At 48.1% G+C, this 24260-nt stretch overlaps 1 protein-coding gene across 4 annotated transcripts in view; it reads right to left on the reverse strand.

The window, feature by feature from the left end:
* Positions 1-24260, reverse strand: part of RIMKLB (ribosomal modification protein rimK like family member B) — a 222651-nt gene that overhangs the window by 151267 nt on the left and 47124 nt on the right. For all 4 annotated transcript variants that reach the window (XM_069650582.1, XM_069650584.1, XM_069650585.1 and 1 more), the window contains one exon: positions 16230-16460. In XM_069650582.1, the coding sequence (XP_069506683.1) occupies positions 16230-16460 (231 nt within the window). The remainder of the gene's footprint in view (positions 1-16229; positions 16461-24260) is intronic.

Below are 24260 nucleotides of genomic sequence, written 5' to 3' on the forward strand. Positions count from 1 at the left end.
CTGTGGTTTTTCTCAGTACAGGACACAATAGTAACTGGACTGGGTAGAGGAGAGCACCACTACAAGGGGTTTCAGTGTGAAGCAAACAGATCCTGCTAGAGCAATAGTTGGATCAACACTGAACCAGCAATAACGCTGAGGTAGCAGAGCTTTTACTCTGTACCCTAGGCACCATCAGGTTTTGAACTGTTTGCCCAGTACTAAGGCATCGACTTCTGCCCAGCAACCATCGGGCCAAGGTGTACTTGCGTTTTTTCACTAGGAGGTACACCATCTTTGCCCTCTGCCAAATGTTTTGTTGTTGCTGAAGCTGGATATCGAATATCAAAGATGAAGATGTTGGTGCTGGAGGCATGGGTAGGAATTAGCTAGTTTGGTTAAGTAGTCTATGGCAACCATAATCATATTTTCAGAGGGGCTGGGGGGATTGACAAAATCAGCTGAGACTGCAAAGGGAGTAGTGCAAAGGGAGTAGTGGGAAGGGGAAGATAGAACCAGGTTGGAAAGTTTTTTTTTTTGCATCCGACCGTTGCATTTTGACCGTTAAAACGCTGCCACAAAATCCAACATTCACCCTCATTTGCAGCCATCAAACGTACCTTAGATTTTGCTCAGAGGTGGCCTGGATTCTCTGGTGCATTGCTGCAGTGCTATGACAAAACAGTTAAGCAGGGGTCTTTGTAGTAGGTTTGGGACATATCATCCTGGACTACTTTAAGCACAGATAGAATTAGATGCAATGACTATGAAGGGTCTTTCCGGATTAGGTTATTGCGTAACTGGGCTGTAGAAAAGTGTTATGGCAGAGGAATAGAGTACCTGCTTGTAGCAACCCAGTAATCTTTGTATTTTTTGACAAAAACCAGGGATGAACTCCGATAGTTAGTGAAACCAAGAAATGGCTTGGGCCAAATTGGTACTGCAGTAACCTTTTCCGAGGTCCATGCTGGTTCCAGTGGCAGAAAGAATACATCCCAGATACAAGATGGTCGGATGAAAGACACGTTTTAGGTTTGGCCAACTAATGGTTCTCTGAAGTATCATGTTTTTCATGTTCCTCTTCGTACTTCGAAGCAGAGGGAGAGTTAGCCAACCCGAAGATCATTTGATCCTCGTACTGACTAAGGAGTGGGAAAGACCGGGTTCCATTCATCCCCAGCATGGACCGGGAACAGGTGATGGGCACCTGAGGCCCAACTTGGTGAACATTTTTGACTGTCATACTGGTGTAAGTGGTAGAGGGTATCTTTGCAGGACTTTACATTGTTCAAGTCCAGGTAATTCAAACCTCAGTTCAGTAGCATTTTTCTTGGGGACAGAACAATGAGGGACCAGCAGGGGACTGACCTAAAGCGCAGATGGGCTTGAAGATTTGTCATGCCAGGCATGTTTTTCCAGGGCAGAACATTTTTTTTTTACCTATATCCAAAGGGCAGCAGTGCTCCAGGGAGCTCTGCCTCTGGGCGATGCAACAGTAATTCTCAGTTGGAAAAAAAGTCACAATATTCATGATAGAGGTCTGGACTCACTGGGTAGTCTCTAGGTAAACTATGTAGCCACACAGTCTTGGCAGGGTTCAAAATTCAGATTTGATGAACCTGGAGCTAAAAACAGCTCCTGGGTGTCGGGCATCACCCAGTATGCAGGTGCTACCATTAGGGAACCAGGAGAGAGTACTTCACGCACTGCATGTCTAACTAGAAGCACACTAACATTTTGACCATTATGTATGATCCATTTTATTTCAGTGCCTTAGAATGTAAATAAAGAATTAGGATAAAATTCTAGGTTAATATCATATATGCATGTTTGTAAAATACTAATTTGACTGGGGGACAAAAGTACTTCCTGGTAACGGTTTTAAGTTAATCATGCTCTATAGTAGAAGCAGGAGCTTAATGGCCCCCAACTTGGTCTCGGGAGGATAGCTCAGGGGCAACGTGCTCGCCTTGGTAGCAAGACACGGAGCACCACAGGTTCGATTCCCGGGTCTGCGCTTAGAAACCTCTGGGTATTAAGCACGTTATAAATAACCCATCATATCATAACTTCAAACCCTACCTTGAAGACAATTGGCCACACAATATTCAGAACCTATGAACAAGGTACCAGATGTCCAGTTTAGAGAAGTGCTCAGGGTGCGAAGCTAAAGTAAGCCCAGAATAACTGGATAGTGAGCGGTCTTGGTGTGAAGATAAGGGTGAACCCGGACTAGACACCAATTCTTGTATAATCCCGGCAATTATGGCATTGTCCATCAACCCCATCCGCGGGACGAGAATGTTAAATAGTGTGGGGTATTCTGGTCTAAGCCCACTGATTGTCAATGTTCTCTACAGCATGGCAGTAAGGTGTTCATTAGCACCAGGTGTTCTTTTGAGGCACAATCCGTGCAGGGATCATTGGCACACCTATTCCTTTCTGTAAACTATAGTGAACCACAGGCTGTGTCCACTTGCATGGCTTCCGACCCTTCGGTAGTACAGGAAGCTCGGGGGGCACTGAATGATTTTCTTAGCCTAGGGTTGGATGGTTTATGCCTGCAAGCAGCCCTCTTTCTCAACAAGTTTGTGGGACGGTTTGAGGATTTGTGAAAACAAGGTCCCTGTGGGGAGCTGTAGGGACTGGCTGTGGCAAGCAATGTCACTGACTGCACCCACTGGTACAGGACTCTAGGACTCTGGCTCACACATAGTAAGGTTGTGAGTTTTACCCTTAAAGCACTACCTGAATATTTGACCTGGCCAAAAATCTGGCACTTCGGCCCCAAGGACACTTGGATCGACATTACTACTCTGGCTCTCAAAATCACAAATCTGAAAATTCTGAATTTGAAACGGGGAGCGAGGGACACCACCACTACCCCTTGTTCAGCATTACGGGAGTCGACATTTGTCTATGCCGAATGTGCTGTAAATGCGCATTTTTTTTTCTCCCGGCCTTAGCCTGCCATGGCAGTATGGAAAAAGTTACCTGTAACTGTTCCCCAGCATGGGTCTGGCATGGATTCACATGCTCATGAATATTCCCAGTCAGGCTGGGAATCCTCAAAAGAAAACCAGTTTCACTTTCATTTATATATGGTCTTTCTCCTATAAACCAATCACTGAGCTCTAGGTCATACTGCCCCCAGCCAATGACTGCCCCTCCTCTGGCAGCCATCTTCAGATTTTTTAGCACGTAAAGTGACAGTAAGATCAAAAAAAGCCACAGAGGGGCAGGAGGGAGGGTTTGTATGTGAATCCATGCCAGATCCATGCTGGAGAAGAACAAGTTACTTTCTTACCTGGTAACGTTCTTTCGATGGGATGTTACTCCGACGTATTCCACATCTTTGACATTATTCCGAAGCAGCACAGCTGTGGTAATCAATGTCAAAGATGTGGAATACGGAGGAACATCCCATCGAAAGAATGTTACCAGGTAAGAAAGTAACTTGTTCTGCGAGGGGATTGTGTCCTCTGACATATTCCACATCTTTGACCGACTCCCAAAGTAGTACCAACATAAGGAGGTGGGAAAATAATTTAGAAAATTTAGAATGCCCAATCACATTGCAGAATAGAGGACTGCCTTGCCAAAGGCCAAATCTTGCCCATGGATAGAGTCCAGGAAATAATGTTTCACAAAGTATGGACAGAGGCCCATGTGGCAGCTTCGCAAATTTGGCGAAGCGGAACACCCCTCTGTAGTGCAGTGCAGGCAGCCATACCACTAGTAGAATGGGCTTGTAAACCTACAGGAGGGTCCTTCCCCGCCAAACGATAACATTCAGAGATCGTCAAAATGATCCACCTAGACAAAATCTGCTTAGAAACAGCCTGACCTAAACTCCTTCCAGCGTAACCAATAAAGAGCTGATTGCCCACTCTGACCCGGGACATCTGTGAGAGATAGAAACTCAAAGCTCTCCTAGGATCCAACCTGTGGAGCCTCTCCTCTTCCTTACCAGGATGTGGAGGAGGATAGAATGCCGGAAGAATTATCTTCTGGCTCAGATGGAATTCCAACACAACCTTCTGAAGAAAATAAGGCCGTACCCAAGGACAACCCTGTCCTTATGGAACACAGTGAAGTATGGTTTGGCGGAAAGTGCCTGCAACTCACTCACTGTGTGCAGAAGTAACTGCAACTAAATGCAGTATTAAAGGACAACAGTCTCAAAAGACAAGAATTTAAGGGCTCAAACGGAGCTCCCATTAGGAACTTTAAAACCAAATTCAAATCCCATCCCGGCACCTGGAAAGGCGACAGTGGAAATACATGAGTTAGCCCTTTTAGAAACTGAGAAATCAAAGGGATTTTAAAATAAGCGCATTCCCCAGACGAGCGCTTAAATATGGACAGTGCTGCCAGGTACCCCTTAATGGTACCCACATTCAGGCCCTTGTGGGCTAAAGAAAGCAAAAAAAGACAAAACCAAAAGTAATGGAACATTGAAAAGGATCCACATTCTGTCCCCTGCACCAGTCGCAGAACTTCCTCCAACGGCAACGGTACAGGGATTTCGTTGAGGGCCTTCTGGCCAAAAGCAACACCTCCATCATGTCCACAATCCTAATATCTCAGCCTTTCAGATACCAAGCATGAAGGTTGAGAGACTTGACTTCTGGATGGCGAACTCCGCTCCCCTTCCTGTGAGAGCAGATCGTCTTGGTAGGGAAGACGATGTGGAGGGCAGATGGACATGTCTAGAAGGTCCGGGTACCACGCTCTGGCCCATGCCGGAGCAATGAGGATCATCCGGGAACCCAACCTCCGCAACACCTGCGGAATGACGGGGACTGGAGGGAACGCGTACAGCAGTGGGAAGGACCACTCCACTACGAACGCGTCTCCCAAGGCTCCTCTTGGAGGAAATTCCCGCAAGCAGAATCTTCGCACTTCCGGTTGACACTGGTGGCGAAGAGATCCACTTGTGGGGTTCCCAAAAGGGTGAAGATCTCCAAAAGAAATTCCTGAGCCAGCTCCCACTCATGAGACCGTGCTCTGCCTGCTCAGAGCATCCGCCGCTGGGTTTTCGTCTCGTGCCAGATGAAATGCCGAGATCTAAATTTCCTGCTGGATGGCCCAGAACCAGAGCTGCATCGCCTCTCTGCACAGTGAGAGTGACCCTACCCCCCCCTTTTTGTTGAGGTAGGGCATGGCCACTGTATTGTCCGTCATAATCAGGACATTCTCCCCCCTCCCCCCACAGATGGCAGAAAAGCCTTCAGGGCTAGCCTGACAGTCCGCAGCTCTAACAGATTGATGTGGAGTCTGGACTCCGGAGACCAACGACCGCTGGCTGTTAGCTCGTTGGCATGAGCTCCCCAACCCGTGAGGGATGCGTCCGTCACGATCGTCACCTCCGGCCATGGTTGCCAAAACAGAGCCCCTCTGAACAGATTTCCTTCAACGGCCCACCACAGAAGGTCGTGGGCGACAGAGGGCAGAATCTGAATGGGTCCGACATCCTGCCAGAGAACTGCAACCACTGCATCTTGAGTGCCCACTGCAGAGATCTCATCCACAGCCTAGCCTCTGGCACAAGTAGAATGCAGGATGCCATGAGGTCGAGCAATCACAAGAACTCTAATGCCAGGAGACTCTGGGCACGTTGAAATTTGTCCACCATCTGCAGAATGTGGTGAGCCCTCACCTGGGGAGGCGAACACTGCCCCAGGGATGTGTCTAGCACTGCTCCGATGTACTGGAGCCACTGGGTAGGTGTCAATTGGGACTTCAAGTTGAGGGAAAAGCCCAGCCTGTGAAGGGAGTGGCAGATGATCCAGGACTTGCTCGGGAGAGCGCACCCTGATCAACCAAACCTCCCAGTAGGGGTAGATGTGAATCCCTGCCCCCCTTTCGTGAGATACGCTGCCACCACCACCATTAGCTTGGTGAAGACCCAAGGGGCGGAGGTCAATCCGAACAGCAGGACCCAAAATTGAAAATGTGAGTCGCCAACCACGAACCTCGGGTACTTCCTGTGCTTGGGATGAATCGGAACATGAAAGTAAGCATCCTTGAGGTCGAAAGACACCAACCAGTCCTGAAGTTGATGGGCTTGAGGACTTGAGCGAGAGTAACCATCTTGAACTTGTCCTTCCTAAGGAGCTTGTTCAAACCATGCAAGTCCATGATGGGTCTCAATCCAGAGTCTTTTTTCGGGATAAAAAAAAAATATGGGGAATACCATCCCTTGTTCCTCTCCGCTATAGGCACCAGTTCTATGGCGCCTTTCTCCAGCAGGGATTTGATTTCCTGCGCAAGGAGCGGATCTGACCCTTCAAAGAGCTTCCCCGGTGGAGTGTCGCGAGGCCTCTGCCGGAAAGGAAGACCGTAGCCGTGGGCAATGATCTCCAGAACCCAGACAACAGGTCAGGAACCTCAGGAGGCACCTCTTCCTCAGACCCTTCCTCAGCCTCTGAAATGTACTCCAAGGGTTGGAACAAGTCCACCCTGTGAGGAGGAACAGAGTATGGGTTGAGTATAGGCCGCACAGACTTGCTGAGCGCCTTCCTAGGAGCCTCCACAGCTCTCCAGGGTACCTCTGGCAAAAATTCTACAAAAAGGCATCAAGGGCGCTGATGGGAGTGGTGTCGACCACTTCGAGTCCGGAGCCCTGAGTGCATCCTTTGACGGCCTTGGCACCGATGGCTTCCTCGGACCGGAGCCTCGAGAAATTCCCTCGACTGACATGGCGCCGATGCCTTCTTCTAGGGCCTCACAGGCTCCAGTCTCGACGGTGTCGAGGACCGGGAACTGGAGCGGGCACACTGGCGATCCTCCTTGTCCGACCGGGACCTCGAAGGTTCCCGGTGATTGCCCGAGCCAAAAGGCGTGCGAGAGGTGGCTCTAGAGCATTCCTTGCCGGCTTCTCTCAAAAGGCGCAGACGAAACGGTGCCCTGCGACTCAAAAATCGCCATCTCCTCCTTGCGGAAGGCATCCCATTCCGCCAGATATGAATGCTTGATGGGACAAGCAACCAGCCGTCTGGCTGAGTCCTCAGACAAGGAAGTTGACCAATGACGGTGCTTCTGTTCATGCTTCGAAGAGGCCAAGGAACGGTGGGACCCACTCCTGGAACAAGACCCCCTGGACTTATGCTGAGAGTCGCCCCTTGAATCGGCGGTCAAAAGTCCAGCGGACTTCGACTTGCGGGATTTGGAAACCCTACCCGCCGACAGCTTATTCTTGCGCTCCCGCAAGGCCTTTGACGTCAAAGACTGGCATTCGTCGCAGTAATCAGTGGCGTGGCTCTCACCGAGGCACCAGAGGCAGACGTCATGCGGGTCCGTCAGAGACATCTTGGAACCGCAGTCCCGACACTTCTTGAAGCCCAACTTCAGGGTAGCAGAAGACAGACATATTTTCGTTTAACGATATTCGAAGAACCGATTCACAAGAGAAAACCGAGGCGCGCTGAGATTTCAAAGTGAACACGTTCGCGGAAAAAACGGAACCGAGGCTACGGGCGACGTGCGTCCTACATATAATCTCTGGTGACGTCGGCCATCGGAGGAGGTCCTCAAGGGAGCGCAGCGACATCGACACAGGAAGCCTGCGCCGAAAAAGTTTCCCAAAGCAGCACAGCTGTGGTAATCCATGTCAAAGATTTGGAATACGCCGGAGGACACAATCCCTTCAAACAGTTACAGGTAATTAACTTGTTCCTTCTCCAGCATGGGGTCTGGCGTGGATTCACATGCTCATGAATAAAGAATACATAGCAGTACTTACATACACAACCACAGCAGGTGGCATGGCTCAACAGAAGCAATTACTCTCACCTCCTCACCTTCAAGTGAACAGGTTCCGTAGCACTGCTTGGTCAACTCTGGACTCCTCCCTGGAATCCCTGTCAACGCAGTAGAATTTTGAGAAGGTGTGCATAGACCGCCATGTAGCAGCCCTGCAGGCAGGGGCACGCCTTTGTCGCAGCGATCGCTATGGTAGAATTGATGGCCAGGCAGCAGTCGGTTTGCCAACCGGTGACCATGAGTGATGCAGCTGGAGCCACCTTGAGATGGAAGCCTTGGAGCAGGCCTTCACATGGTTCACAGAAAGCGGTTAAGTCCTCCGGAAACTTTGTGCGGGCCACATAATTTCAGCCTCAAGCCACATCCAGCGAGTGCAAAGTTCTTTCAGCCAGAAACGAAGGCGTTGGAAAAAACACAGGTAACGCCAAGGGCTTGAGATGAAATTCCAAGGGAACCCTGGGCATGAAGGAGGAGTGCGTCCGCAGCACCACAAGTCAAGTAAGGCGTAATGAACTTGAGCAGAGCTTGATCCATCGGCTCGAATGCCCCCTCCCCCCCCCTCCATGAGCCTAGTCAGCACCACGTCGATTTTCCACACAAGGGCAGGCAACTTCAACTGCGGGAACAAAAAGAACAGTCCTTTGATTAACTCCTTCACTAGGCGGTGCGACCATAAGAGTAGAGAAGACCATCCCGGAGACTTGGTGTAGCGGGAGATGGCCACCAGATGCACCTTGATCGTGCACCAGCCCAGACTTAGTCAACAAGTACAGAAGAACTTGGTGGGGCGGGGGGGGTTTAGAGGCTGTGACCACCAGAGGGTTAATCTTCTGCAACCGTCACCAAGTCGCGAAACGCTTCCAACACTTCAGAGTCTACGACGCCCTGGCTTTGGCGAGCAGGCAGCTCGTAACCACCGAAGTCTAATGCTGCAGCGACCAGACCTTCAGGTTCAGCAATCCTGGGTCGTGGTCTAGGATTGGGCCTCCTTCCCTGGTGAAAAGATCAGCGACCACTGGTAGCATGTCAGCATCCACTCTGTTCAAGCGGAGAAGGTCCAGGTACCAGATTTGCCTCGGCCACGCTGGCGCGACGAGGATCATTCTGCACCAGCACAGTCGATGACTTGCAGTAGCAGTGCCAACAGGAGGGGGTTGGGGGCTCCTACAACAGGCCTTTAAGGGAAGGAGAATGCGCCCCCCCCCCATGCTCTCCGGCTGGGGGAAACCTGCTGGCAAACCTCCGGCACTTGGTGTTCATTGCCGTCACAAACAGACCAATCTGGCGATTGCCCAACCTGAGGAAGGGGTTGTCCACTTGATGCTGCCGAACCTCCCACTCATGACAAGTGCGCAGCTCCCTGCTGAGGGAGTCAGCAACAGTGTTTTCACTCACGCCAGATGGAAAGGAATGAGCAACATCCTCTGGGCGACGGCACAGTGCCCCAATTCCTGCACCTCTCTGGAGGTCGCCAGGGGAATCTGGTGTCCCCCTGCTTCCAGATGTAAAACATTGTGGTGGTATAGTCCGTGAAGACACTCAAAACTTTGCCCTTGGACGAAGAAATTACTTGAAGGCCCAAAACACAGCCCGTAGTTCCACCATAGTTCCAAGACTTTGATGCGTAGCACCTTCTCCGGCAGCCTCTAGCGTGGAGACTTTTGGTGTGTGCTCTCCATCCATCCAGAGAAGCATCAGTCTTGACTGTCTCCTTGTACAGGGCCGCACGCAATGTCTGAGCGCACGCCCCACCACCTTATCGCTCGACAGAATTGAACATGATCCGGTCTTTAAAGCTTCCGGACTACAGGAGTGCAGGAATTCCTGGAGCAGTCGCACCCACAACCTGCAGAGCCAGATCAGGTAGACACAGGACGACATGCCGAGCAGTGACTTGATGGTCCTCACTCTGGCTATCTCCAGTGCCAACAGCCATTGCACCTTGCCCAACATGGCCACCATTCTATCCTCCGATGGAGCCACCAGGCAGGATACCGTGCTGAGCAGGCATAGTTCACCGAGAAACCCAGATCCGCCAGCAGCCAGGCAGTCCTCTGTGCGATCGACGGCGATGTCCCTTAACCTGGCCCGGATGAGCAAGTCATCAAGTTATGTGTACACATTAATTCCCTGTAGTCGCAGATGGGCCGCCACCAGAGCCAGGCACTTTGTAAAGACTCTGGGCACAGACTTCAGTCCGAAGGGGCGCACCTTTCACTGGTAGAGTTTCCCCTTGTACGACGAAGCACAGGAACTTGAAATGTTTTTTGTGAATGGGAACATGGAAGTACGCGTCCTCTCGATCTGACGACGACGACGACAGTCTGCCTCCTCCAGTTGGCAGAGCCATCCGGAATTTCTGGGACTGGATTTACTTTTATGCAAAACAGAGGGGGGGGGGGGGGTCTGGGAAACTACCAGCACAAACAGAGCCCATTGACTTGTTCTTGGGTGGATAGCCCCTGGGAGAGTATCAACCAAGTCTTTAGCTCACTGTTCTTTTGATTTACTTTTCTAGTCGTAGATCGAGATGGGCCTCCAGCGGACGGCCTTTCTTACTAGAAAGTATCTTGAGTAAACTCAAGGAGCCCCGGAGGTCGCTTTGGAACCAGCTCTATCGCCCCTTTTAACATGGCCAAACGTCTAGCAACAGCTGAGGGATGCGGTGTTCCTGCCAGGACACCGGTGGTATTCACAGGCACTTGGTTGAAACAAAGTGTGTCCCTGGGCAAGAGCATCCAGCACCCATCGATCGGTGGAGAGATATTCCCACATGCTGATGACGGTTGTCAGCCGGCCTCCCACCGGCACGCAGGGGCCAGACATCCCAGCCGGTTCTGTCCCGCTTTGAGGCCGGCACGCCCTGGGTGCCTTGACGGCAGTGGCCACCTCCAAAGGGCTTAGAACGATCCCTGTAGGCTACAGGGTCGTGGAATGGGAAGGTAGGGGGGGGGGGAATCAGGGGAGTAAGAGGAGGCTCCACCGCCAAAACTCGAAGCTTGACCCAACTTCTGTCCTGAGGGACGAAAGGACGGACGGGCTGTCTGTCGGTCTTGATGGCCTGAAGGGATTCATAGACTGCCTTGCCAAAAAGGTTGTCTCCAGCAAACGGCATGCCCAGGACCTAGTTTGGACCTCCTCCCTGAAGTTGGTGTGCTTCAGCCGGCCACGACGACTGAGGCAGACCCCGTTTCCCATCTGGCGGAACCCTGTGTCTGCAATGTCCAGGGCCACGGTGATTGCGTGGTCCAACGCCACCTCGCTATCCTGAAGGATCTCCATTGCCTCTACCCACTTGTCCTCAGGGAGAAAACCCAGGATCGGTGCCATCTTGTACCATAGCTCCTGGTCATACCTGGCTAGGATCGCAAGGCACAAATTCGTTTTCAAGCATTGATTAATAGTTTGCTAATGAAAATCATTTTGATTAGCAAACAGACCCATTTGATTAGCAATTTTGTTAATGTGATCCGAAATTATTTGTACCCAAGACACAAAATGAGCAACAATACAGCAGTTTTGCATACGGCTGAAATAAGACAGAGGAGTCGAGCCTTGCAAATTCTTTAAAATTCAGCTGGACCTGCAGGTCGGGTAACTAGTTTCCCTATTCAACCGAAGAGAAATGCACTCTAGCCATAGCAATGGGTGACAACAAATTCATTTAAAATGCTATTAGTGTACAATGGTGCATGTCACTACAAACCCGCTTTGTTTGGTACAATGATGCCACCCAGAGGCCAGCCATGCCCAGTGAAACTTTGACAGTAACTGCAAACAAAGTAAATGTTATATACATGTTTCAAACGTCTCTTGCAAATGCTACTGGTCTGTCATAAAATGTAAACAATATGCGAGTGGGCGAAGAGACTTTGCGAACCACAGCGGAGTGTCTACAAAATGTAAAAGGTTAGCTGCATGAATGGACACAAATAAATAGATATGTTAAAAAGGGCTCTAGAAACAGTTTTCCAGCTGTCTCCTGCAGGTGGGAATATATAATGCAGTCATAATCAAAGCAAAGCGAACTCTGGAAGCTAACTACAGTGTTTGGTATTTACTAGATCTGTAGATGTACATTTTTTATTATATTGGATGGAGCAATTGATCACTACTTTGCGTAAACATCTAGTTTGCTTTGTTTATTCATTATGTAAGAGGAAAGAAAGACGTAAGAGTGGATTGCTTAGCAGGCGGAGAACTAAGCAAACTAGATGGAATATCGTAGTTTGTGGTAATCTCAATTTCAGGGTAGCTGGTATAAAGCAACTGGGTGATAATAGAATGTCAAGGAGTAAAAAGGCTCTGAAAACAGTTTGGTCAGCTGGCTGCCGTAGGTGCTAACACAATGTAATCATAGAGCAAAGTGAGCTCTGGAGGATAACTACAGTGTGCGGTATTGCAGCAGATGTGTCTATGTACAGTCTGGGCGGTACTGTGGTTCATTTTTTGCATAAACATCTAGTTAGCCTTGTATGTTCATTATTTAATAGGAACAAAAGTAAGACTAAGCAGAGTAGTAGGTGTAGCAGGCAGAGAACTGGTCAAACTGGGTGGAATATTCTAATTTGCTGCCATCCACTTTCAGGGTAACTGCTATAAAACCGCTCATCGGATGAGCACAAGATGTATGCAACCTGCAGGTTACAGAACTAGGTTTGCCATCCAGTGCATTCGATCATGTGATCATGTACATTTTCAAAAGTGTTCACTCGTCAATATGATGCAATCAAGCATTATGTAACAACCTACATTTTAGGAATGGACTGCATGACCGTCTTATAAAAATAAGAAGTTGACACATACTGGTCTTTGCGAGGCAGCATATAGTAGCATCCGATTATTTCTGGATTGCAATTATATGAAAGAAAAATAAATTCTTGCCTAGCACTCCCACACATGCCTTGCCACAAAGAGTGGAGGAGACAATTACTGCTGCACTTACTCTTCTCACTTCAAGTCCTAATGAAGAGAAAGAGCACAGAAGGCAAGAGAAGTGGAGGGTGAGGTGTGCTTTCATTGAAGAGGGCAACTTAAAGAGCTATCTTTGCTACACAAGTGTCTAATTAGCAAATGGAGAGAATTGCATAGCAAATTGCTATGCAACAGCTTATTTTATGCCTTGGATCGCCAAGGCATTGGCCGCCTTGACCGTCATTGCAGCTGAATAAATAACCTTCCATCCCATGGCATCCAATTTCTCCCCCCCTTGTCGTCTGGGGGTCAGAGGTTGCCCAGAGTCAGGCGATGGTTGTGACCTCAGACATTTGTGTGCAAAGTCCAGCACCTGGTATCTCTTTTATAGCCAGTCCCTCTTTGCCGGGTCTGAAGAGGGGGTTCTTCACAGTGCCAGTACTTCAGCCCAGAGGTTGCCTCCCGGCACTGATACAGGAAGCCCGCCTACTCTGGGATGAGTTGGGAGAGTGACAAAGGCGATCATGGAGATCATGGAGTGGAAAGAGCCCACTTCCTCTGGCGAAGAAGCCCATGGGGGCGGAGAGAATCCACTGTTGCCGCCGGTATCGGTCATCACTGTGTCCATCCCTGTATCCCTAGAGGGGATGAGGGGCGCCCAATGAATGTTGGAGTGGAGTTGTAGGGTATTTCCTTTTCTCAGTGTCCACATCACTGGCGGTGCCGTTGGCATCTCCAACACCAGTGAATGGAGGGTCAAGAGAATATCCTGAGACGTCTCTGGAAGGTGCCTGGTGAACAGGGCCGCCCCCACTGAATCTCCGACATTCTTGTCACCACCACCACCTCGGGGATGGTGTGGACAGAAACTGTCTCTCGTCGGACAAAGAAATCAGTGCCCTGGAGCTCTTCCCCTCTTTGGGTCTGGGAGGAGGGGGGGGGGGGGTCAGCCTCGGGTTAAGGTCAGTGATACGCTTTTCTGGATTCCACTGGTCTGGCCAAAGCCTCCCACCAGCCACCCTGACCGCTACCGGGGTACCCTCTGGGTCAGCCCCTTCGCCTTCAAGAGGGCAGCAGCAACCATATCGATCGAAGAGTATGTCTTGGCCTGGATCACCGGGCCCTTACTGGCAGGTCAGACCTGCTTGGCCTTCTCTCGCAGTTTCCCCAGGGTCTACTTTCTTAGACAAAGAGCTGGAGCAATGGCTGGAGATGGAGATGAATGCACCCTGACCGTCGCGGGACCCGCTTTCGCAGCGAGCCAAACGGAAACAGACTTACAGTGCTTGGCCTCGTCTTTGACCCCACAGATGGGGCACCCTCAAAGGACTTGGAAGCCCGCTGTAGCCGGATGAAGCATGCCCTCGTGGACCACGCCGCCAGTCGTACGTGTCGATCCTTCATCGTGCACTTGGAAAAGACACAGCAGATCTTGCAGTCTTCTTCCTTGCCCGTGAAAATATCACAAAACCATAACTGGTGCAGAGCTTGAAGAGGGAAGACCCGTCCTCCGACATGACCCGGTGTGGTGTAGGCCTGATGGCCTTCCTGAAACTTCCAAGAAGAAACACAGGACTATTTTGCCCTTGAGGGGCAATAGGTCGAAAAACAGATCCCAGTTAACTGGATGAATAAACGATGGAGCACACCGGCTTAACAAAAATAGGGTTTTCCTATCCAAAAAAGTGCAAATACGCAGAAAGCTAAGAGCGAAACACAAGGACTCAACAATTGAACGTGCGGTAAAAATTTGAAAGATGGCACCAGAGGGGCTTAGGGAGAGGGCAGTCATCGGCTGGGTCAGTATGACCCAGAGCTCAGTGATTGGTTTATAGGAGAAAGTGTTAATAAATGAAAGTGAAACTCTTTTACTGAGGATTCCCAGCCTGACAACGGGAAATATTCATGAGCATGTGAATCCAATCCAGACTCTATGCTGGAGAAGTAATGTGTCGTCCGTCACATATCTGCAATCTGTGGCTCCCCAGGGGTTTTGGAGGACAACTTTCATGATTGCTCAACATTGACTCTGCAGAGTTTGTCAAACACACCTAGAGATGCCAACATTGCAGACTACTGGCCTACAGCGGGCATTCCCCACAAGCTCCTTGTGAGGGGCCGCAAGGGCCCTCCACACTCCCTCAGTAAGCTTGCAGCACAGGATGGCACAAATATCTCAAGCCACTCTAGTCTAGCAAGATGCAAGGAATTAAGTCATCTGGATTGGGTGACAGCAATCAGTTGAACTTACCTTCGACGTGACAAATAGACCTTTGAAGGAGATCTATCTCACCATTCAGAGACCTATATGAAGGTGTCAGCGCAAAGAGGCCACAGGTGCTCAGTCACCTCTCAACATATCTACATGCAACATGAAGGTGAGTTAGGTGATGCTATTGACGTCACTAGACAAATGCATTTACTTGATGAAGGTTTACTGGGCAGGCAAGTCCACCGAAATCTCCGTTGGAAAGTTGAAAAATGTGTCCAATGCAGAGGACATCTTCAATGTTGAGGTAGGTTGCTGCTGCTCCAGGGAGGCATAGAACGGCAGGACATTTTAAGCTTTACTCTCCGATGCCCAATTAAAAACCTGCCTGGACGGAAAGTTTCAAAAAGGAAACCGGTGCAAGCACCAGGAGCACATGCACGATAGGTCACCAAGGACATGGTTTTGGACAACCCCATTCCAGGCAAGACATCCCTTCTGCTCTTGATTCAGTCCTATGAACTTCCCAGGGACAACATCCCACAGATCTGTGGTAAAGAGGATGGGGTGGCACAGTGACAGGATTGGGTAGGGTAGGCAAGGCTGAAGAAAATCCTCACGAGGCAAGAAACCAATGACAAACTGAAAAAGTAAACTTAAAAATAATTTCCACAAGTACAACAAACTGAAAGTGTGTGCAGTGTGACCGGGTGAATCTCAAACCCAAATCAGCAAGCTTGGTTAATTTAAAAAGTACAGGCAGAGAGTTTATTACATGAAGTTAGGAATTGCTAAGTTAGCGCTCTATTTTTAGGAGGAAAATTAGTGCCATAGTGCCAATTGTATTCGCTTTTTTACAAGAATTAGAAATGCCAGGCAACAAATGAATACAGAAGAAAGATGGGCTGCCATCCTCAGTGGAAAGAACAAATATATATCCACAATTTCCCTATACCTCTCTAGCATCCGTGATCTCAATGGAAGAAAAGCCTGAATCACAGCAAGAGACAGGTTCTTTATTTTTTCCTCTTCTGTTTTCTCTCTCTCATACTATTTCACACTCAACTCACAATGATGGAAAAGTTTGTCATCAAACAAACATCAAAAAAATAAAAAGAAATGTTAGGCCCCAAATAAAGTCTACTCTTTACAGTATATAGACAGGCTAAGTCCATGAAAATTAAGAGCCCATGATTAGCTTCTACAATCCAGAGCACCATTAACACTGCACACTTGCCAGTGTGTGCACTGTGACTCCGAACTGCATCAACGGATTTCAGTCATGACCTGCAACCTAAAGCACTGCCATAAATGAGACCACTATGATTCAGTCACCTCCCCCTGCCCATTAGCAGCTCACCATACGAGAAGGTATCTGGTAGAGGAACCCCATGTCCAGCCAGCTCCTGGAAAGTCCAAAACTTGTTTATACAGTTGAGTATAGCCTGCGGTCGGTTCATCAGTCGGCAGCCCATCTTCTCCAAGTGCCGAAGGACTGTGATGTCGCTATCATTCTGAACCCAGGGCGTTGGCACACGTACCACGACAACTTGTGGGTATGCAGTAACAAGCTCACCATTGATCCGAAGACCTAAAAGAAAACAACGTGTAAACACTCAAAGCACTATTCCAGTCACACATACTGTCCCCAACAACCAGGAGAGGTATTTTTTATTTATTGGTTTACAGTTTTCATAAATCTTTACCATTGGGCATCATAACATGATAACATGCTAGATGCCAATACATTTAAACATGCAAGTTTCTCTAAAACAGTTTCTAAAAATATAGCTAATGCATATGATATGATAGTTTATCTAGCGCCTATACACTGTTTCAAAGCACTTCAAGGCAAAGGAGGGAACAAGGGGGAAAAATTACATTACAGGCCATGAACAACACAAATGTGAACCTGGCGACATTTTAGATTGTGTCTTAGGAGTTCAAGAGCTATGACAGATAGGAAGGAAATGGGGAAACAAACAGGAGACTACCGTACTAGGGCTGACGACATTTCTGGTAGAGCCAGAATATTACAAGAGGTGAGGGAGAGGGGAGGAGAAAGGAGGGAGAGGAACAAAACAAGCGACTATCAAATAGGGCTGGATGGGGGAGAACAAGTATGGGCGGGGTGTGAGGAGAAACAATTGTTACTATCATACTTGGTCCAAGTGCAAAGAAAAAGTAAGGGAGGGAGGAGAGTGGGGAGAAGGATGAGGCACAGAATAGTGAAAAGAGCAGAGAATCAGCGGGGAGAGCAAAAAACAGTTGGAGGTCAATAAAACAAGGTTGCAGGGAACAGAAAATGCAGGCAAGGATTAAAGAAGGCAATGGGCACAGCATGATTCAGGGCCAACATGAGTATGCGATCCAGCACGAGTTCAGAAGGTGAAGCAACAAGTCAATGTGTCCATAAAGTCAAATCAAAGCGTTGGCATCAGGTCAGAGGTGGTGAAAACCATAGCGAGTCAAGAGCACTACTGCAGTGAATTGGGGGGGGTGGAACTGGAGCGCGGGGTGGGGGGGACATAAGGGCCAGGGGCGGACCAGAGGGGGCGAGGGGTCCACAGGCATCATGGGCACCAGAGGGGGACCCAGAAAGGGGGTGTTCACACAAGCATCACAGGGGACCAGGGGGGTGACCACTAGGTCTCTCCCCTGCAGAAAGGGCCTCCCAGCAACCTTCAGTGTCTAAACCAAGCAATGCCACTAAATGATTACTCAGGTATACGGTTCTTAGACTTCCCAGTTCTGGGCAGAACAAGATCAAGTGATTAAGCGACTTCTTTCAAATCGCAAAGTCTGCATTTTGGATGTGGATTTAAGCCATATCTGTGAAGACTAGTATTGTTAAGAAGAATGTTAAACCGGAATCTCATTAACAATTGATCTTGGCAGGTAGGCTGGAGAGAGGTTATAGGCGCCTAACAAACTGTGCATCTTTGAGAGGTCTCTGTTTCAGTCTCTTGCCAGTCCCGAGTCTACACCATTTTCTTTACATAGCATGGGTTTTTTGACAGGGTTTCTTTCGAAGTACCGAGATCAGTCAAGATCGGGAGGCATGCTGGAGACCAGATATCTAATGGCCAGTCCATGTAACTTCCAGAGGTATTTAAAACATTGGGGTTTGGCATTTTGAGGGGCAAGATGAAGATTGTGTAATGCTAATCATTGGTAGGGTACTTGAACTGGAAAAGACAATTAAGAACTTAATTGTGGCACCAAACTTCAACCCGGCCACTCCCCTGCAATCTACACACTATCACAACAATTATGCCTTCCCTTCCCAGATACCCCCCCAAAAAAAAGGTGCCAAATTGAGAGCAAGGTGCTCTTTTAATTTGGAATAAAACAGCCCAACTCCAGACTGCTGGAATTTGATGCATTCGAATATCATCCATGACAGTTTTCAGCCTGAAGATAATGCCACGAATGACCCAAAAGGGGGGAAAAGGGAGAATGTCATGAGGGGAGGGACACACTTGTCTAGCCTGTGGGAAATTAAAGTGGCATTCAGGCGAACGTTGAGGCACCCATGGCACTTACTGAAAGTGCTAATGGACTTCAGCACTTAAAGCAGCGGGTGAGGAGAGAAATCGGTAAAACGCCCTTACTGTTAATGTTAAAGGACATTTGTACCGCGCACTATCACCACCGAAGTGCTCCCCAGGCGCTATGGCGGCTCTGAGAGCAGTGATGTGCTGTTGGCAGCCTCAGCCCGGTGGGTCAGTTGGCTGGGCTTGGGGTGTTTTACGGTCCGTTGTCGTGTGCTGTTGTGCAAGTCTATGTGTGGTTTGTTTTGTTGTTGTGAAGTTTGTGCGGATTGCTGCGTTTTAGGCTTGTGGTTGTGTTTGGATTTAGTTTGAGGGGTGTATTTAGACGAGGGATGGAATTGTTGGTTAGTTAGTTGGCATTGCTGTCCTTGCAATTGTGGGATTCCATCTAGGTGTGGTGAATGCTAACAGTCGCATTTCAATCTAGATTCGACGCAAGCTAGGTTCAGAATTCTAAGTGTGGTGCATGCTAAGAATCACATTTCTGAAAATTCCGTCGAAGTGTGGTATATGCTAACAATCATATTTCTATCTAGATGCGACGCGGGCTAAGCTTGAGAATTCCATCTAAGTGTGGCATATGCCAACCACCACATTTGTGTCTAGAGTAGGCACAGACTAAACTTGAGAATTCATCTAGGTGTGGCACATGTTAACAGTCACATTTCTATCTAGATGCGACGCAAGCTAGGTTCAGAATTCTAAGTGTGGTGCATGCTAAGAATCACATAGGCCAACAATCCCATTTCTGAAATTCCATCTAAGTGCGGCATATGCTAACAATCAAACAGAAATAAACGTTAAGGAGGATGCCTAAAGTCCTACAAACAGGGCTCCTTTTAAATATAGCTTCACCTTAAGGCAGCAGTCGCCAATTTTCTAAACCAGGGTGTGCCCACCTCAAAGTCAGGGAATATTTAATGCACAAGTGAGTACAAAAGATTCAATGTTAAAGTACTTTACCTCCGATGGAAATCTAGCCAGTTTTGAAGCACCGCTTGACTAAATTTCATCCATGCAGTCATGCTTGTTTATGGCAGATTGAGAGGCCCATGTAGCGGTCTTGGTAACGGCATCCCAGCAGTATTTGAGATGGGGACCACAAGCACTGAACCTTCGTGCCTTTGTCTTCCTCCCCCACCATAGGATTATGAGATTGCAGATTGAAATTCCCTTTTAGGACCCAATTCTATGTGGAGATCTGCCAGTTTGCTCCAAAGGAGAAGACAGCTAGAGACGATTGGCTCCAGGTTGAGGTCAGATCCATATGCATTTGCCCAATTTGTATCTTGGCATAAGGTACCAAGCATGCAGGAGCCCATAATCCCCACCAGTCTCTGAAACTACCACAAGGCTACTCTGTTGTGGTTGAATAAGAGCAAGTCAGCAGGAGCATGCCTCTCAGTGTCACAGAGTAAACACTTAATGAACCTCCGAATCAAAGGATGATTTCTTTGGTTACACAGACCCACCTGGAAGAGAAGAATGAACGGGGGGGGGGGGGTGAAGTGAAAGGTTCAGAAGGTAGAACCACCCCCTCCCCCAACCACCCCTTGCACCATAGGCACGATCTAGGTGGCATTGGAAGTTATCCCCCATCCCTCGTCCCTCCCAGCCCTCTCCACACCGACCTGTGCAAAGTGCCAGGGCAAGCACTTCTCCCAGAGTTTGTGTGCAGGCCATAGTTTTTAATTGAATTTTGGCCCAAATTGAAAGTTTCTACAGACGCCGGCACCATCTTGCCTCCTGCTACAGGCCTGGTGTTGAGTTTCCTTGTTCCCCCCCCCCCTCTCCAGACATCTCCCACAGCCCTCTCACCGCCCTTTGATTGGCCCCCTCTACTAAGAACACTTGGCAGGGAAGCCCCTATGCCTGTTGTAGCCTCCTTGAGGTCAGCTCCCAAAGCAGCAGGTCCAGACCGCGTTGGCCTGTATAAGCCTGTGAGACCTGCAGCAGTCAACTAGCAACTACTGACAAGGCAAGTGCAGTTGGTGCAGCCATTACTGCACCCCACTAAACTGGCCAACCCAATCTTATCTCATTGTATTCTCCATTAGCATATTAGTCTGATGCCTACAGCCTAGATTGTGTATAGTAGCCACATCTCCAATTTAGCCCACGGCTTTGGTAAACCATATGTTTTAAGTATTACTGCATCTACTGTTGTACCCCGGGCCATTCACCCTCTAGCCGGACGTCAAAAGCCCTTCTGTTGTACATCATTGTAGGCCTTTCTCCCGCTTTACAGGCATCCCACATCTAGGTGTTCCTACATCTGCTGCTCTGCCCATTTTAGGTCCAGGTATCCCAGATCTGAGAGTTACTGCATTTACGTTGCACAACCATTCTAGGCCCTTTCTATCCAGGCATCCCAAATCTTGGTCTTTCTAGATCCAAAATGGCCACAATGTAGTCAGCAATTTATGCCATCTAGACCAACTGTATTTGCAATGTCCTCGATGTGACCTCTCCTCCTTGACAGGCATCCCCAATCTAGGTGCTACCCCATTCTCTCCTAAATCGAGGACTCCCACCAGTAAAGCTAGGCATCAACGCCTTTACGATTTGACCACAATCCCAGGCCCATCCACTTACCAGGCACCCCCAAGCCAAGGACTGCTGCTTTGCCTCAAACGTCACCTGCACCAACCGCAGGTTTATCATCTACCTAGCACAACGCCACAATCTAGGTTGTCACCGCACCGTCAGCAGTGCCCCCATCCCAAACGCTCTTCAGCACTGCACACAAACCACGAGGTCTATCAACTAAACAGCTAGCTAGTCGCACGACCTGCCTCCTACATCAACCAAAGTACACCAAAGATGAACACAAAAGGAAAAATCACATTGGAGTTCTCCAAATGGCGAGGATATACTACTCCTGGTTCAACAACCACAACCAAAAGAAACACCAAAAACCAAACTGGAAACAATGGAAATAGCAGTAAACAAAACCTCGCAGATATACAAACCCTGGTTCAAACCAATAAAACAAACTCAGTAAACTTATATGCCACGACAGAAGGTGACAATGCAAGAGAAAACTAGAATAAAAATGGAACTACACCATGGCACCCCACCAATAAACAGACATCAGAAGGCACCCATAAGCATGAAAAACAAACTCCAAGAGCAGGGAAACATCGTTATATCCAACACCATATATTGTAATGGACCTCCAACCAGAACAATTCACAACCACCAACGATGCGATATGCAGAGAGGTCATCAAATAGATAATGCAATTTTTGACGAACCCAAGACATTGAGAACAAACAAATTTAAGAAGACCAATTAAATGTGGTTGGGAATGGGAATAGAAGTTTAAGGGGTGGGGGGAAATTTGATTAAAGGAGAGGGGGAATTCTTTTTTTTTGTTTGTTCAAAATTAATTTGTCTCTTTCGATAAAATCACATGTAACCGCTTGATGCTCCAGCAATATACCAGGACTGCACAGAACCAGAAACACCCAGTAGGAGCAAGAGGGATAAAAGATGTCGTCGCTCCACATCCCACCAAAACTCTAGGTCACCTACAGCCACAAGTTACAGAAGAGGAAACCGAGGAAGTCAGGAACCCAATACAACCTAGCAGATCTGCTCAATGACGAAACAGACCATACTGAGCAGAGAAGAAAACCTGCCAACAAGACCACCATATGAAGAATCCTGGGACAAGACAAAAACAAAATACACTGCAATCTAATCAACGCAAGATCAATGTTCAAACACGATTCACAGATCTACGATTGGGGAATAGACCTCTTGTCACAGAAACCTGGTTAGACAACTACAAAGACACTACACAGCTGCCTAGCTGCCAACTTCAAAAGCACACAGGTTAACAGAAAAGGAAAAAAGGAGGACTTGCAATAGCCTAATAAGACCACCTGCAAATAAAAACAGATGACTCACTGATCAGAAACTTCAAATCCCTCGTCCTTCACCCGAATGCTAACTCAAAAACAAACCTCACATTCTTACTCTTCTATAGACCAACAGACTTGTAGACACCTTCATAGAAGCCATCATGAACATAACCATCAAACACGACCACCTGGTAATCCTTGGGGACTTCAACATATGTTTTGAGGAAGATAAAGCAAACTCTCAAAAATCATTAATCAAGCAACTAGAAACAATGAAACTACACCAGATGGTAAAAAGGAGCAAGACACTTCACACAATCTTCTCTGCTGCGCTGCCAATACAAATACTACGCAGCGATCACCCCTTCATGCCATTCATGATCCGACTACCAGCTAAAGAATCCAAAGAGCCCCAAAAGCTTCCTGCGATCTGGAAAAGAAAATGGAATATCAAAGTAGTAACTTAAAGCAACTGGAATTCTCAAACCCTTCAGCCACAAGCCTGGACAGAACCAACCTTGAAGATCGGACCTAATTCAGAAATGGATCGTTGAAACAATAGACCGCCTCTCTGAAAAAACACTTAACCCCTTCACAAAAGAAAGCAGTGGCAAAATGGTTCACACTGCACTGCACTACAATAAAAAATAAAAAAAAATCATGGAGGAAAAACTACAACCAGGCAAAAAGAAAATTCGCAAAGCCAAAAAGAAAATCACAATAGCCACAAACACCCAAAAAAAAAAAAACTATCATAAATAAGATGAGAAACCCACCTGGATGCAAACACACCAGAACGTTCACAAAAACTGCAACGACCACATTAAAAACATCAATCACTGACATACATCGGTCATTCGGCCAGACAGCACCATGCCTCACCGACCCCGGAACCACAGAATAACCTGCAAAGCTTCACAGAAATATCAGTAGACATTTATCAAGATGGTGAAACTTGGCAATAAAGCAGGATCACCAATGGCCTGCCCACCAGACGTCTAAACCAATCCTCACACAAGGCATGCCATTTGAATACCACATAAACCTCCTCAAACAACCGCTCTCAACAGGGAGAGTAACGCGGTCTCTCAAATCTGCTTACATCAAACCACTGAAGTATACTATGGGTGAAGACCTCCAGACCGAGCGCAAACATCCCCTATGCGGCAAAACTGCTAGAAACCCATGTCTACGAACCAACACTGGAACGCGTAGAAATACACCAACTATTAGTTGGCTTCCGAGCTATGAGAGGGACGGAGACGACACTTCTCTCCATCTGGGATGACCTAAAGACCAACGAAGACTCCAACACAAACTCTGCAGTGATGATACTCTCCACAGTGTTTGACAGTCAAACAATATCTTCACAGATACACAGATACCGCACTACTCTGGATGAAATCGTTCCTATCTGAAAGATTTGAAACTATGGATAAAACCATTCAAATCTCTGCAGCAGGACAGCTGCAGAGTACTGCAAGGATGTCCTCCATCCCCACTACTCTTCCACATCTACTAGACCCCACTAATCAACATTGTTAAAGGCACAGCCTCACCTGCTACACCCAAATCATCTGCAAAAATCGAAGATGTACAAGGAGAACAACGCTAGTAGACGTCTGAAAGAACTCTACAATTGGATGAACACAAACCGCCTGAAACTCAACACGGCCAAGACAGAAATCTTGATCATATCTACAAACCAGGAAAGCCACCAATAAATCCCATGGCCACCAGAACTAGGAACAGCGCCAAAAACATTGAGATTCTACCTTCACTTGAGACATTTACGTTGTCATACATTTACTTCATGCCTTTACTGCCCTTGCATCTTCAAACTGTGAAGGTAGCAAAGCATATGGTTAAGGCTAGCTAAAGGTGTGGGTTGGGGTGGGGGGGGGGAGGGGGGAGTCAAGGTTGGGGGCCAAGGTGAGGCAGGGGTAGAGTGTGGGTAGGGGGGGGGGT

Source organism: Ambystoma mexicanum, chromosome 3p, assembly GCF_040938575.1.
Source record: "Ambystoma mexicanum isolate Mex_15411 chromosome 3p, UKY_AmexF1_1, whole genome shotgun sequence".
NCBI lineage: Eukaryota > Metazoa > Chordata > Amphibia > Caudata > Ambystomatidae > Ambystoma > Ambystoma mexicanum.